This window comes from Excalfactoria chinensis, chromosome Z (assembly GCF_039878825.1).
Source record: "Excalfactoria chinensis isolate bCotChi1 chromosome Z, bCotChi1.hap2, whole genome shotgun sequence".
Classification (NCBI taxonomy): Eukaryota; Metazoa; Chordata; class Aves; order Galliformes; family Phasianidae; genus Excalfactoria; species Excalfactoria chinensis.
This window is the reverse complement of record NC_092857.1, coordinates 9,487,296-9,504,204: the sequence shown is the minus strand read 5'-3', so window position 1 is coordinate 9,504,204 and position 16,909 is coordinate 9,487,296. Positions and strand designations below refer to the sequence as shown.

General features: G+C 36.4%; 1 protein-coding gene across 4 annotated transcripts in view; it reads left to right on the top strand.

The window, feature by feature from the left end:
* ZFR (zinc finger RNA binding protein) overlaps nucleotides 1-15,668 on the top strand; it is a 38,387-nt gene extending 22,719 nt beyond the window's left edge. For 2 of the 4 annotated variants that reach the window (XM_072359114.1, XM_072359113.1), the window contains exons 11-20: nucleotides 133-278; nucleotides 639-801; nucleotides 1,713-1,918; nucleotides 2,168-2,318; nucleotides 3,674-3,815; nucleotides 8,671-8,768; nucleotides 9,591-9,686; nucleotides 12,613-12,724; nucleotides 12,826-12,923; nucleotides 13,265-15,668. In XM_072359114.1, the coding sequence (XP_072215215.1) occupies nucleotides 133-278; nucleotides 639-801; nucleotides 1,713-1,918; nucleotides 2,168-2,318; nucleotides 3,674-3,815; nucleotides 8,671-8,768; nucleotides 9,591-9,686; nucleotides 12,613-12,724; nucleotides 12,826-12,923; nucleotides 13,265-13,444 (1,392 nt within the window). In that variant the 3' untranslated portion in view covers nucleotides 13,445-15,668. The remainder of the gene's footprint in view (nucleotides 1-132; nucleotides 279-638; nucleotides 802-1,712; nucleotides 1,919-2,167; nucleotides 2,319-3,673; nucleotides 3,816-8,670; nucleotides 8,769-9,590; nucleotides 9,687-12,612; nucleotides 12,725-12,825; nucleotides 12,924-13,264) is intronic. The other 2 variants (XR_011905972.1, XR_011905971.1) reach the window with 2 other exon arrangements.
* Nucleotides 15,669-16,909: the final 1,241 nt, after the last annotated feature.

Sequence of the window (16,909 nt, the reverse complement as noted above, 5' to 3'; positions counted from 1 at the left end):
ATTGCTCCTGATGTTATTGTACACAAGTAACGTGTGTTAAACATTCCACAAAAACTTTTAACAGTGAGATGATGAGAGGAAAACCAACGTTTCCTTATTTCTTTTTTCTTTTTTCTTTTTTTTTTAAACTAGAAAAAAGTAAACCCAGATCTGCAAGTAGAAGTGAAGCCCAGCATTCGAGCAAGAAAAATTCAGGAAGAAAAGATGAGGAAACAGATGCAGAAAGAAGAATACTGGAGAAGGCGAGAAGAGGAAGAACGCTGGAGGATGGAAATGAGGTAAATGAGACAAAGCTGCAGTGAAATTAATCTAAAACTAGTTGGTGCCTCTGGAGCTGGTGCTTTTGTTTGTTATGGGAGCTCTGTTCTGCCTTGTTTTGAATTAAACAGTTGCTGACCCTCTAGGGTTTTTTGTTTATTAGTGCTTAGTCCTTCTGAGAAATGTAGACTTATTAGAATTACTTTGCTGTAAAGAGTCTGACTTTCAAAAAGCCATTCATTTTTATTTACCTTCTGGAGTTTCCTGCTATTTGCAGATGACTACTAGAAATGGGTTAGAGAGGACATCCAGGAATTCATTACAGTGTTTGGAAGTGCTTATGGTTATGTAAAGAGAATGCTTTGTTTGATGCACTTCAGGCGATATGAAGAGGACATGTACTGGAGGAGAATGGAGGAAGAGCAGCATCATTGGGATGACCGTCGTAGAATACCAGATGGAGGATATCCTCATGGTCCTCCAGGACCTCTTGGCCTGCTGGGGGTTAGACCAGGAATGCCTCCTCAGCCCCAAGGGCCAGCTGTGAGTTTCTTAACTTAAGAGAGGAAAAAAAGTGAAATCTTATTTACCAAGAGGCACAGTTAAAGACTGTAAGTTATGCAGTGCTGCATTGTCTCCAGTATTTCCTACTAAAGTATTTGGATAGTGAACAAAAACTTCTATGTGAATCTGTCTTCCAACATAAGTCCTTATAAGAAGGAGGTTTTGTCTCAAAGACAAATACTAAATCTTATGAAACACGTGTCATTATGGATTTGTGTATTACTTTCTCTTTAAATGCATTATAGAACATAATTTTCTTGATCTCTAAAGATCATTTCCAACCCAAAACGTTTTGTGAATGTGGACAGATGTGTGAGTAAGAAGTGGCTGGAGCATCAATCCCAGTGGATGGTTAGAATCATTGTAGAATCATGGAATGGTTTGGATTGGAATGGATGTTAAAGCCCATCCAGTTCCAACACAAATTCTGTGGGAAGTGTTGCCACCCACCAGATCAGGCTGCCCAGGGCTCCATCCAACCTGGCCTTGAATGCCTGTGCCAGTGCCTCACCACTCTGTGTAGAAAAAATTCCTCCTAATATGTAATCTAAACCTCCCCTCTTTAGTTTAAAGTCATTCCCTCTTGTCCTATTACTATCAGACCATGTAAAAAGTTGGTCTTCCTCCTATTTTTGAGCTCCTTTAGTGGTGGGTCCTTCTCTGCCTTGAGATCAGTAAACCCACTATATGACTTTATCTTGAGGTTTGTCATGTTAGTACCTTATCAGTCATCTGAAAGTTATGGAGTGAGTTCATGCTCAGCAAGACCACAGTTTGCTTGTGAGGAATATTAGTTGTTAAGGACATAGTTTGTGTTTTATTGCATTTAATGATTTGAGGTTTGAATATTCTGTGAAATATTTCTGAAATACACTTTCTCATCTGTTTAGCCTCTACGGCGCCCTGACTCCTCAGATGACCGCTATGTGATGACCAAACACGCAGCAATATATCCAACGGAGGAGGAACTTCAGGCAGTCCAAAAAATCGTTTCTATTACTGAGCGTGCTTTGAAACTTGTTTCTGACAACATGACTGACAATGAAAAAAATAAGAGCAAAGAGGGAGAGGACAAAAAAGATGGCAGTAAAGACAGGTATTTTTATTTTTTTGAGAAATTCATCTTTTGTTTCTAGAAGTCATTCTTTATTTTTCCTCAGATTGTTCTCAGTGCTTCCAGGGATCCTGTTACTGTAAGGTTTTGATGTAGCAAATTTTGATAATGGCCGTGTCCTCAAATGTGTGAGGGACATTCCTGTTTTATTTCATTTTTCTATCTTCAGGATTCATTTTGAAGTTTTAATTCTACTTTGAATGCAGCTTTTAACTATAATTTACTTCACAGAGCTTTGAAAGGAGTTTTGCGGGTAGGTGTTTTGGCTAAAGGCTTGCTGCTCCGTGGAGACAGAAATGTGAATCTTGTTCTGTTATGTGCTGAGAAGCCTTCAAAGACATTACTCTGTCGTATTGCTGAAAGTCTTCCCAAACAACTTGCAGTAAGTAGAACTGAGATTTTTTTTTATTTGATTTTTATGTGATGATACCACTAAAATACAAACCATGTATCTCTTCATGGGATAAGTCATATTCTTCAAGCTGGTTGCTGTATTTGATAGCTCATAGTTTATTTTGATTTTCTGTGTTTCAATATGAATTCAATGACCACACTGTATGTTTTACTTTTTGCATATTGTGAGCTTACAAGTTTCTAGATGTTAGTGATGTAGTATCGATTATCATTTAATAGATTTTATTTAATTGTCAGTTAAAAAGAAGCAGGGGAAGAATTCCTGTTACTGCAGTGTTATAGGAAGCTTGCTACATGAAGGTCAAAGTTCTGAATTAATGCCTATCTCTTTTCAGTGTGTATGCTTTGAGGTTCCACAAGTAAGTTAAGAAAATAAGACTTGTATCTTTTTAGTTACAAAAAAATTTCCAAATCAAACATTCAGTTTTAGACTGTTCAGTGGAATTCATATGAAATATTTGCATATGAAAATGAACTCTTTAGCTCCACTGATCCCTACTGAAACCAAGTCTGCCATAGCATCAGTGTGTCAGTATAATTCAGTGAATTGGATGGCACAATCAGTACCGTAGTAGAAGTATCAGCAGGATCAGATTAATTAGGAAATAATATCGGGTCCTATTCAAAGTAGCAAAACAAGAAGATAAAAATTTGTACATCTTGGTCTGTCTGTGTGAAGAAGTCACCTCTAGGTTGTCGAAGGCGGTGACTGATGTGCCTGTTGCTTCTTGAAGTAGAGCTATTAAATCTAGTAGCAAGAAGCAATTTGGAATAACCATTTTGTTCTTGTAACATTTACCCTGGGTGTCTATCTGGCCCTTTGTTCCAACCTGAGGATGCTACGACAGCTAAGTAAAGAATCTCCCTAGCAGTACTCAGCCTGTAAAAGTGAGAGCTGGAAGGAGAGGAACCACTGTAGCTTTGAGGCTGCTGTGTTCAAACGGGAGACATACCCAGTTCACAGTTCAGGTGGCTGTGAGGATTCATTCTAAATGCTTTTAAGATTCATGCTATGTAACGTACTTTGCATGTGAATTCCCTTTATGAGTAGTGCCTTTTCTTTTGCGTGTTTGTTGACTGCTGTGTATTTTCATTAATGATTTGGCAACAGTGTAAGTCCATATCTATATATACATATCTATGTTTATAAATCTCTTTTTAATTGAATATACTGTGACTCCTTTGAAAATACATGTATATGCGTTGTATAATTATTACTGCGTTTCTGTCTTTCTGTTAAAAAAACATATGTTGAAGTCCAGTTTCTCCTCCGTACTTGCCTTGGTCATCTGCTAATAGAAATCTCTGTTTCCCAATATTTAGGTAATAAGTCCTGAGAAATACGATATCAAGTGTGCAGTCCCAGAAGCAGCAATAATTTTAAATTCATGTGTGGAACCCAAAATGCAAGTTACTATCACACTGACATCTCCAGTCATTCGGGAGGAGAACATGAGGGAAGGAGGTTGGGAAGTTGTTAAAGATATTACCTCTCTCCTATGTATTTTGATATGTTTATCTATTCTGCTTAAGATGGCATTAAGGTCCTGGAAGGTAACATGCTGGCACAACACTGATTGAAACCTTGTTTTTCAACAACCAGTCTTGGTAGACAACAGTTGGTTAAAATAAATACTTACTGATGCATTTATTTAATTTTTTTAAATTCTAACTTTATGTCCAACCTCAGCTTTCTGGAAAAGGTACAAACTTGACAATTTTTTTCCCCTCTTCATTTTGATTAAGTGAAAAACTAAGCATTCTATAGCAAGTGGCTATAAACTGCATTCTAGAGCAGTCTTGCCTTCAGAGAAAGATTGTATCATTTTAGAAAACCAAATCATGTGGGTTTGGATTTAAACTGGATCAGTATTACCATCACTTACACGTTCCAATTAGCATTGGCACTTAAAATGCACTTGTGTAATACTTCGATGGTAATAGCACTTCTGACTTTAAAAGACAGTGCAATTTTTCCAGCTCTCTGAGGTTGCATTTTTGGTCTGTAGTGCTTTTTGAGTACATTTTAGGCTTCTGGTATTATAATAAGTCTTATATCCAACTGGCAAACCCAGACTAGTACAGTAAGAAACAGCTTGTCATTGAGCTGAAGAAGAAGGTGGTGTTCGTAAATCAATTTACGTTTCTGAAGTCCACAGTTTCTCTGGTGCCAGCAGTGTTGCTTTAGGGTCTATTCTGTAACACTTTCAAAGCTCCAAAAGCTTTTAAGCCAACAAGCATGATTAATGTCTGCAGTACATTGGTTCTTTTTGTCTACGGGTCAGATAAAATTAAAGTTTGTTTCCTTTTAATCCTGTACTTTCATTGTTGAAAGACATCATGGCAAACAGGGTTCTGGACAGTGAACCTACAAATAGGAAGTCTGAGGTTATTTTAATGCTTCTCATGCAGGTTGAAAAAATGTCCATGTTTATGTATAAATGTGCTTGTGCATATACGTGTTTATATAAGCTACAGTTGTGCTTTTATTTTATCTCATTATTATATGTCCTCTAAAATATTTGAGGTTCTTATCCTGCATTAGTTAAGTTCTGTAGCTGTGACTAGTGTGTCATAAGCAAACTGAGTTAACAAAGTGTAATCAGAGAAAATTCCAGTTGTCTCCTGTAGTTCGGATGACTTCTGGAGAGTAGTTAAGAATGCTCTGTACATAATTTCTAAGCTGCACCTGTCATACCCAGCTATAAGTGCATTATATGTAGACTGTCACAACCAGTCAGTACTACTCAGGATTTGGCGATCTTAAATGCAGCGTGACTCTTGGTTGGTCTGTGTTCAATCTGACTTTGCATATTGCTTAAGTTTATAAAGAGTACTTTCACTTAATGGCTTTGATTATTAAGTCAGATAATGGTTAAAAGAATTTAACCTTAAACACCATGTTAATGTACTATGCAAAAAGTGCAGTATTGATTTTGCCACAGTACTCAATTGCAGTTAAACTGCTTGTGGTCTAAAATAATATACAAGCTAAAAATAAAAGTAAGATGCTTACAATTAATTCCTCATCTGATGCCTCCAGAAGGAAACAAATTTGTATTTTTGTCTGACCCACTCTTGACTTAAAATGATCACTGTGAGTTTATTCACTGCTGAATGCAGTACTGCCTCTGGGCAAGCAAAATCAAGTTAGATTTCTCTCCAAGACACTGAGCAGTATGAAATAGATGTTCAGTAAAGTTCACTCTCGAAACAAGAGAAAACAGAAGACTGAATTGCAAATTGTTGCAGCAAAGAAGGCCTTATTATGAAGACTGCTGCTTACTTGCTGCAGAGTTATAACAGTGCGTGTTTTGTGTTCTTTTTCTTACTGCAGCTTCTCATGCTCTGTGTCTTAACAACGGTTACAAGTTTTCTTTTTTTTAGCTCGCTTGGGGAGCTAGTTCAGGTGATAAGGAAGGCTTTACCGGAAGAACCAGTTTGAGTAAAGATGAGACTGAGACTTACACATGGAGAAGAATTATGTGTGATGTGTAATAATCCTATTACATGATAAAACAATACGGTGTGAAATAAAATTGTTAACCGCATAGCTACTGTTCTTTACAGTGTTCTGCGTTTGACAGTTTCCCAAATCTGATATAATTGAAGTGTTCTAACCCCTGCTGTGGAATCTTTCCTTCAGCAAGCAAAGTGTCCATATCTATAAAGCATACGTGTGTGCGCGTGGTTTTTTTATCCTTAGCTAACAGCCCCGGTCCAAAGCCTTCTAGCAGAGAGACTTGATTCCTGTCAGGGGTTGCTGCCAAGACATCGGAAGGATTTTTGACCAAGGTTTTCAAAAGCTCACTGTCACACCTGCCATACATCACAAAGAAAGGGGGTTTGGATGCATCGTCCTAGCATCTACTGTTACTTTGTGTTTATTTTTTGTTTGTTTTGTTTTTCTTTTTGTCCTTGTCTCTCTCCTAGAATTAAGCAGTGTTCACACTAGTTTTGAAACAGTTGACTGGGTAATATGTATTTCGCATAATAATGCCACGAAATTGATATACCTGTTAACTTTTAATGAAGAAGTAGTGTGGACACGGCATGTCTAACTGAAGATTAACCCCTTATACTTAGACTAGCTATAAATATGTCACATAGGGTGAGAATTTGTGATTGAGTTTTGTAAATTAACTCTGCGCCTTAGTGTAACAGGGTGGTAGGCTGGGGGTCTGAATTTAGTTAAATAGTCATTAAGGGGTTAATCCTATAATGTGAAACAGATGCAAAAATCCACAGATTAAACATTACAAGAGTTTCCTTCTTTTTTTTCCAGTCAGTATTTGCTCAGTGTGAGAGGTGCCTTGGCAACTTCTGACTTTCACAGTCTTCTTAAGTTTCAAGGGTATCCATATGTTCTTTTTATACTGGTAGCACATTTTAGATTTACATTCCTAGCATTGAGAGGATTCTCTTCTGCGCAGTTGGTAGTGTGATACTTTTTTTTAAGACTGTTTTCCAACTTGAGAGTTTTTGAGAGCTAGAAGTTAAGTAGAGTTTAAAATAATGCAGTGAACTGTGCTGAAAATTTGCAGTGTCACCTCACTGCATATTAGTTTTAGAAGAATGAAAATGAACGATGAGGCCCACCAAAACCATGCTTCTGCTTTAAATTTCTCAGCCTTACTTTGCCACTCTTTTCTTCTGTAGGTTTTCTCTTAGTGTACCTCTTGTCTCTATTATCCAAGTTGTGCTCGTTTCATCAGTTATCTTACCTGGCACCTTGCTTGCTTAGGTTTGGGGTTTGGTTTCACTTTTTGTTTGTTTGGTTATTTTTTTTTTGTTGTTGTTGTTGTTTTGTTTTAAATACCACTTTAAATGTGTTCATTTACTCTGTAAATACCTTTTTTAGTTCCTTCTTTCCACTTTAACACGTGGTCCCTAAATTTTTGTATTTTTGTGAGAAGATAACAATATTCTTCTTAACCTGGTTCTTACTTTGAAATACTTTTCTATTTAATTCTGCTCAGAGCAATAAGACTATCATATGAAAATGCGTAAATCTAAATACAGTACTTCAGCTTAAATTTAACTCTAATATTGGGAATCTATAGTACTGTGCTTGTATACAGGTTCTTGTCATCAGGAAAGTATCCAGTTATTTATTCTGCTTTTCTAGTAAAGTAAGTGGCAGCTTCAAAGCTGTCTTTCTGCAGCATCGCTACAAGTGACTTAGCTAAATTTATGTCTCGCTGCCATAAACTATATTGTTTCATATAGTCGCTTCTTGTGAAATGCATGCTATTGAGGTCATTTTCTTTCTTCCTATGTTACATTACTAATTATGCTACCAATATTGCTAGTCACTATAGTTAATTTCATAAACAATAAACTAATTTTTAAAGCTGATGACTGCAGCATAGCCTTACAGCTGTAAGTAATCTGAAGATACAATTTCACTTTATTCAGTAGTTCCCGTTTCATTAACTAAACCACTTCCAAAATGGCATTGTGGTCTCTTCCATTTAGATAACAAAGCAGTCAGCTCAGTCAGCTTGTCACTTAATTTTCTGAGTATTTAGCAGATAGGATCTTCTGTATTGTCTTTATCTTTCAGACGTTCTGCTTTGTTTTTAAACTATTCTTTGCTTTGCTTTTTGTTTTGTTTTTTTTTTTTTTTGCTAAGTCTTAAGGAGTCCCCTTTCTTTGCATACTAGGGTATTTTGGAGCATATATGTCATAGATTGGGATATTAATTTGTCTGAATAAGAGAGGGTACTTGGAAAGCAGTGGAAATGTTGAAGAGCATTTCCAGTTCCTGTAGTCAGCTTTTAAAGCAGAATCATTATGTTCTCATGAGCTATAATAACAACAATATCATTACAAAACATCTAGGTTTTTCTGAGATTTTTTTTTATACTTTTGAGGTCTTAAGTCCCAAAAAACAGGTGACAGTTAAAATATACAAGAAACTTAAGTCTGAATGTTTTTACTTAGTTAAAGTGGATTTTTGTGTTCCTTCTGTCTTGTGTTCTCTGTGCTGGTGCACTGTGTCCAACCATCCTTCCTTCAGTAGTTAATTTTAAGTGATACGTATTTTTCTAGTGGCAGCTTAAACAAAGAAACTAGGCATTGCATAATCTGCAATGCATTTGGAAGTAACCAAAAACATACAGTGATTACACTCTTGATCTTCACGTTGGGTTGATGCCCTAATCCTAATTGAATACCTTCTATGGAACATTTATACTCATTCAAGGGTTTAAACTTCAAATGGCACGTGTGACATTGAAGCTACTTTAAGGAAGTGTCTTGCTCACCTGGTCAAACACCCATTCCTCACTGCATTTTGCCAATTCAATCCATTTTAGATGTAACCTCGGGTATGGTGAAAGACCCACCGGACGTCTTGGACAGGCAAAAATGCCTTGACGCTCTGGCTGCTCTACGCCACGCTAAGTGGTTCCAGGTTCGGAACATCATTTTACTTTCTTCTTGTAGCCTTATGAGAGATTAAGTTCAGTTGCATTATAAGTGTTTAATTGTCTGAAAACACTCAGCGTTGTTCATGCTAATAATACTTGATATTTTTCTGGTCCCTAAATTTAAATGTAGAAGGTTGAGTATGAAGGAACTGCTTTATGCAGTTATGACTCATTTGACATGACTTTTTTTTTCTGGTCTTTGAGAAGGCGATGTTGAAAGTTTGACTCGCTTGGGGTGATCATATATTGTATATTTGTTATATATTCCATAAGGCTGCAGAGTAACTTTGCTTTAAATAATGGAATATGTGTTTAAAGCTTTGTGTTTAGATTTAAGACTTTTTTTCCTATTTCTTTAAGTGCATTGAGTGTAGGGAATGAAAGGTGAGAAGCAACTGTTTGGTTTAGTGACTTTGCATTCTGGCAAAGGCACGATAAAGAAACCAAACAGATTCCCTTGACCTTTCAGTCTCTATACCTACTTCTTAGACCTTTACTTTATCCTTTTTATTTCTAATATAGAAAGATACTGTATTTATTGTTACAAGTGAACATGGGTCAAAGTGTACAGGGGATCAAGAAATGTTATTCTTGTATAACCTGGGCACTTTGACTTCTACCACCTTAAATTACTAACCCAGTATAAAATACTGCTGTAAATGGCAGCTCATGGAGTAAACTTGTAAAATGATTTGTTTCAGTCTTGGATCTGAGCTTCCATTGAACAGTGGTGTTTTAGGCTTTCAACAAGTCATATTTGCTGTTGGTGCTGGGATTGATTAATTTGATTTTGTATTGTTCTCAAGGCTAGAGCTAATGGTCTGCAATCCTGTGTGATTATCATTCGTATTCTTCGTGACCTCTGTCAGCGTGTTCCAACTTGGTCTGATTTTCCAAGCTGGGTGAGTAATGTTCTTTTGAATGAGTCTTTTTGAAGTGCGTATACAGGTTCTGGAAGAGAAGGTTACTGACATTAAGTGTAGACTTATTCAAGCAGCAGTGTTTTCTGCTGTTTGTGTATTTAGAGGGAATGTATGTTGTCCCTTGTCATGGTTTTGTAATGTTGCTGTCAATATTGCAAATCATAACATCACGTGCATGGACCATGACATCCCTCCAGAAACTTAATTTTCTGAGGTTTAGTCATTTGGAGGTGGAATATTTTTTTCTAAAGGAATTTCTTGTTCATATTAATTTTTTATTGGTAGAATCCATATTCTAGATGCTAGGTCTTTCTTGTTTGTTTGTTTTAACTGTGTATAAAGAAATCCATTTTTTCTGGCCACCTACTGGTGGTTGGTTAGAAATTGTCTGAACTTTATTAAATGAGACTTAACAGTTATATGTGCCTAGGTAACACTGATAACAGCAAGGTTACTTTAAAAGAACAAATGAAGAGATCACAGTAATTCCCGTGGTTGTTAATACAACCCTTCTGCAAGGTGACAGTACTAATCAGTGGATGTATCAAAATTTGCATCTTGATCAGTGTCACTTAAGAACAGGTTTCTAGGTTGAACTCATTTACTTCTCATAGATTGTCCAGTTGGATATTCTTGGAGAACTGCTTTTGCATTGACTATCTTAAGAGATGCTCTCCAGGAATGTATTCTGTTTTACAGTTTGTTGACCAGAAAAGATTAGCCTGAAATAAAAACTCTCAGAAACATGTATGTTATGCAGGTAAATTGACTGGTTTGTGTCGCATACCAAATTCTGTTGCAGTGTGCTGCTTCCCACTGTAAACTCTTCGCTTTTCATAGAATGAGAGCTAACATTGCCAAGGCAGTTTAAATGGTTGTCACTATTTTAGTAAACAATGTTTTAGGCTGTGTTAGGCTTGGAGATAATTCTATTAAAATACTTCTGATAATATTGGTTGCTTCTGGAAGAATGTAAAAGAGGTTACGTTTAAGTTTTGATAGTAATATGAAAATATCTTGCTGGTTACTGTGCTATATATTTGAAAGTTAGGCCGTACAAATATAGCTTTAAAGAAGCTAGAAAAGTATTTAACTGACCTCTTTGTTATCACCACAATACTGAACTGCCAAAAAATAACCCCTGGCATACTTGTAGAAAAGCATCCTTGTAAGTATCACAAAACACAGAAGGCATATGTGTGGAATACAAGGGATGTTGTTCCCTCTTTGCCCCATTGTTCTGATGCACATCCGGAAGGGAACAGAAATTTGTGTCAGGCATAGCTGCATAGCTGTGTTCTCTGCAAGAAGGCTCCCTGATTTGCTTCTGGCACAGAATGACAGAACAGGCTGTGTTGGTGAGTGACATGGACCGACACTGAAATCTGTGTAGTCAGCTATTCTTCTGCACTGTTCTCAAAGTCATACTGGCAAAAGAAACAACAGAGTAACAAATGGGGATTTTTAAACTTATGTAATTTCTGCAAGTCACAGCTGGAATTTTACTGATCTGGATACAGAACTTCTCCTGACATGTATGTTAGTAGCCTGTAACAATTGAAGGACCTTTCCAAAAAGAGCTCAACTACTTTTAATAATAGAAAATCTTCAGAAGATTAAACACGGAAATTAGTAATAGCCTCCTTATGTACCTAAAAATATAAACTAAACTTGAAGAATTTTGTCAGCTTCCTACAAATCATTCAAGATTATTCATGGTTAATTCTCCAGATGTGTAATCTAGCCTCTAACGTGCACAGACACCAGGACACTGTAATTCACATTGTCCTATCTTGAATCTGGAAGAACTGGATTTGAATAAGTGGGAAAACATTATTCCTTTTCTTTCTTTACTGCTGTGTTTTGCTTCACGCTTGAGAGGCTTGGTCCAGAGAAATATGGTGGGACCATGGTAATGTGATGCTCAAGAAGTGAAAATGAAAGTTAGATCGAGCCAAAAATAGAAAGGAATGAGCATCCTTAATGAAGAATTGTAGTTAACATTGTCTACAGTAACTTGCATGAATTTATTCCTAAAAAGTGAAAAGGTAATATTTGAAAAACTGTAAACTAAGATGAAAAAAAAAAAAAGAAGGAAATAGTATTGAAACATCCATTTAATGCTGAAAAAGCTCAGGAAAGCTCTTCCTTTCTGCTGCTAATGTCTTCTACAGTTTTGCTTTGTTTTTTACAAACAAAAAATCTAAGGAAAACAAGAAGAAGAAAAAAATAAATAGTCTCAGATGGAAAAAAAATAGTATTTAAGATGCTGCTTGTCATTTAAACCATTTCAGATTTGTTAATTTTTGAAAGCCTGTTAATCATTAAATGTGTTATTTCTTTCTTTTTTTTTTAATCACACTTGTTGAACATCTGAGTTATTTTTAGCTTACATCCAGGAAAAACATCTGCAGTAAACTTCAGTTTTGTTGAACGAAGGGCCTAGTAACCATTTAGATTAAGCTTCGAAAGACGATGTTTTTGATTATTTGGGTTTGCATTCTTATAGCAAAACAGTGGTGTCATATTCTGTTGATCTTGTTAAGTATACTGTGCATTATTTGTTCATACATCTGCCAGACTCAGCTCATATTTTTTCATGCATATTCAAAAAGATGTTGGACTGGTTGTCTAACTTAATGAATGCGATAGCACTGTATAAACTTACAAAAAGCTTTTGGGCTGCATGTGGAAAGAGAGATATCAAGACTGATATCCAGCTTTCTCTTTATTTGCCTTTATAAAATCAAGTGGTTTTTTTGCTTGTTCGTTTAACTGAAATGCTTCTGTGCTGTACAGTGGTCTTCAAAATTCCTGTATCAAAAGCTCTGAACTGGACAACAGTAGCATCATTCTTCTGTTTCAGGCAGTCTTCTACATTGACTGTGTTTTATTATTATTACAGGCTATGGAGTTGCTTGTGGAAAAAGCAATCAGCAGTGCTACTGGACCACAGAGCCCTGGGGATGCGCTTAGAAGGGTTTTTGAGTGTATATCTTCAGGGATCATTCTTAAAGGCAAGTTGAATTTGATCATCGTAAGCTGAAGTAATATAAAGATTTCTAATCTCAGTGAAAATAAAGTAAAGATACGCTGCTAATTAGCCTAACCATTCTAGGTGGCCCTGGCCTTCTGGACCCTTGTGAAAAAGACCCTTTTGATACACTTGCTGTAATGACAGATCAGCAACGGGAGGATATTACTTCAAGTGCACAGGTAAGGCGAAGTATGTTTGGAAAGTAAATAAATGTGGTTGACATTGATAGCTGCCACTGTCCACCTTCTTTCCAGAAATAAAGTCAACACAGTCATACATGCATGTAACATTTGCTGTAGGAAGTTCACATTCCCAGCTTGAACATCATGTGTTTTAGCTGCTGCACGATGCAGCAAATGTGACATGCACATACTATGTTACCTGTGTTATGGGAAGGAAGAACGTGGATAGCAGAAGCTGAGGGTGATAGTATCTTACACTGCTTCTCCATTGCTTGACAAATTATTTAAAATCGATGTTGGTTTCTGACTGAAATATCTTCTTTCTGCCCTTTTTGTAGTTTGCACTGAGACTCCTTGCATTCCGTCAGATTCACAAAGTTTTAGGAATGGATCCGTTACCACAGATGAATCAACGCTTCAACATCCATAACAATCGTAAAAGGAGAAGGGACAGTGATGGGGTTGATGGATTTGAAGCAGAAGGAAAAAAAGACAAAAAAGATTATGATAACTTTTAAAAAGCTTCGTCTTTTTTGCTGAGATTGAAGGTGATAAACTATCCATTTGTTGCCTTGTTTTTACTCCATGCATAATAATGTCTGTTTAAAACATCCAAAGCCAACACGGTAATTAGATTTGGAAGAGGGTGATCTAGTGCTTGTGTGAGATTCTGAACATTGTAATGGATGTGCTGTATCAGACAAATTATGAATGGAAAGACTACAAATGGAAACTATCATAGGAAAAGAAATAGTTCTGGGTTCTTTTTTCCCTCATAGTGTTTTCTTTAGAAGTATTGCTAACTTCAGTAACTCGTTATTTTTTTTGTCCTTTTTTTTTAATGAACAAGTGGGTTGTCTTATCTTGACTGTATTTAACGCAGCATTTGTGCTTTTGTTGCAATGTGTATTTTGACCTTTTCTTTAGAAGGTTTTTTGTTTGCTCTTGACACTAGTTATGTAAGTTACCTTGTGTTCGATAGTATAAACTGTTCCCCTCCCAATTAATATTTTACAAACTTTTTTTTTTTGTAAAGTGAGACTGCAGGATTATGTTGTTTTTTTTTCTAAATGTGAAGGGGTTACCAACGCAATTAGCCTGCCGTTTGAGTTAAATGTTTTTTGCCAATCTTGTGGCATTTGTCTTAGTGTGATATAACGTTGTAATTAAGACAAATTTGTGTTAATCTAAGCAAATTTGCTGTTAGTTGTGCATTAGCAGTATAAAAGCTAATATATACAGTATGATCTTGCAACAGTTTTACAGCAGCCGCATAACTGATTAAAGTTTTGCATGATGTTTGTTTTTAATAGAAGGGCTTTAAAGACTATTATTTTAGGTTAAATGCGTAGTTCTTTGTATGATTGACTTTGTGACATAGCAAGGCCAAAAAATAACTTTCTGACTTTCTTTTCTGAACATATAAGCAGAAGCAGGCATTTCCCGTTTGGACAAAGTTAATCATTCTTTTCCATCAGTTTTTGGCAACATGGTATTAATGCCTCTCAGTCCTTAAAAAATAAATGTTTGTCATATCGGTGCCTGTGAGGTTATTCCTTATAGCTATTCCTGTATAAAATTTCTTTGTTTTTTTTTTTTCCCCCCCCCATAATTCAAATTTTAAAAGTGAGGTATTGATAAGTGGAGGTAATCAAAGAAAATACCCAGAAAATTATTTGGTGTGGCCATAGTGTATGCTTATGTCTCTTATAAAAAGGCTAAAATATAGCAGTGGTGTAAGTCACATCATACCATTGACGTATGCTCTGATACACAGGTGTGATTTGTTGTCACAGCAACTACAGTGGAAATACGCAAATAAAAGCTAAGATTTATTAAATGACTAAAATTAATTACACACTGGAAATTGAAGTTTCACTTACTCTGTTCAGTGTTTATTACAGTTGGTTTGCAAAACCATGAAACACAGATTACCACAGTCTAACATGATGGTAACTGCTTTATCAGTGGCTGATGAGAGTATCAGGTGTCACAAAGATAACTCGTCATTTCTGATGCTGTTCATTAAGAAAGCCTTCTGTTGCAGTTTGTGGTTGAATTTATCTTTGACCTTTTTAACTAAATAAATCTTAGAGTAGGACAGTACTTCTTTTTCACAGCAATCGCTGCTGACGGGATGAATCTGAGGAATATGAGTAAGATACAATAGGTAGTAGACAGACTCTTGAAGAAAAAATGAAATGCAGTGTTGTTAAAACATCAGAGTATAAGTTTAAGAGGACTGTGTGTGAGTGGTTAGTAAGCAAGGAAAGCTTTCTCATGGTAGGCAACATCTTTTAAATAATCTCAGCATCAGGAAAACAATAATTAGCATGTGCTTTAAGATTGCTTTAAGAAAAGATTAGGCTTGTTTCTATAGTCCAGCTTTGAGGTGTAGCTTCCAAGCATGTGCTTGTTCTTGGTCCTTTTTTTGTTTTTTGAAGGGGGATATCTTGCTGCTATGGCATCTAGGTAGCCATTACTGTTTATTTTGAAAGCTACAGGTGCTATTCATGTGGCAAGTTCTACTAAATACCAAAGTTTATTCCACATAAAGCTAAAAACTTGTCTCCTCAGACATGTGACCCTAAACTTCAGGCTTTGTAAGGTCAAAGATGTATTTTGGATTTCCTGTGTTTTTGTTCTGCTGGCTTTCCTTTTTTAACTAGTTTCTGAATCTTTTGAAATATTGTATACTTAAAGCGATTCCACATTAAATATGAAGCTGTGACTATGATTTTTACCTTGTGTGGTGAAGAGTCAATTACACTTTGTTGCCTTTTTTCCTGCCCATTTTAATAGGCTTGTTTTAACCTAGTTAACTGCTGACTCTGGCAAAGCTATGAAGGATGGAAAAGCAAGGTTTCAAAACTACAGAGCTAGTTCCAGCATTAAACTGTGTGCTTGGGAAGACCATGTAATCATTTTACAAACAAGTAATTACTTTTAAGTGTTTTGATAGTCCCAGCTGCTTACAAATAAGCAGAATTTGCCTTTTTTTTGTTCATCAGTGCTGTGTGAAAACTCAGAATGCTCTATTACATGACAATACACTGAAGAGAAATGAACACAGCAGGAAATATCCCCCCCTCAGGGCTTACCTTTGAGGAACAATTGGTGAGAATGAAAGCTCCTGGTTTGACACTTCTTATTTAAACTTTGACTCATCTGCCTCGTTTTCAGCTCTGTCCTGTCCACATATAAGCACATCCTTGGTAGGATCCATGTCAGATGGTTGGTTTATTGAGGTGTTGCTGGAAATGAAATCTGTTGGATACTGTCCATCAGCTTCTTGCGGTATTGTGAAATTCTGTATGAACTGCTAATTCTATAGAACTGTTAACACGGTGTGTTCATTTGCTTCTGTTTTGAGACTTTTTTCACTACTTGGAAGTGGTTTACTTACTACTGCTTATTTACCTCACAGCACTGAAAGTCTGAATCAACCTTGGAATCAACCTGAATCCTACTACGATTTTATGCAGATTTGATGTTCCTGTAGTTTGTGGCATATCAGCCATGGTCTATTAAGTATTCACACAGCGCCAAATTCGTTTTCTTGATAAACAATGAGGACTTCTTGGGACTGTGCAAATGCATTTTACTAGCATAGCACCAGTAAGGGGATGGGGCAGGGGAAATTCAGATGATCAACTTTTTTCCCCCCTTACATTGTAGACTATCAAGGACAATGACTGCTTTATTTCTGGATAGCTTAAAACCTGACAGCTTTCACAGGCTCAGCCTAGCTCATATACTTTCAAATGTATTCTTCATCATTCCAATTTCAAGTTGGTATTTCTCGATACCTTCCACATATCTCTGGATTTAGAATATCTATGAATTTTTGGAATTCCTACATTTGACAGCATATGTTTTCAGAACGGAACAGCGATACGAAGTGCATCATTTCATAATCACAGAATCACCAAGGTTGGAATAGACCTACAGGATCATCCAGTCCACCAGTCCATCCATCACCA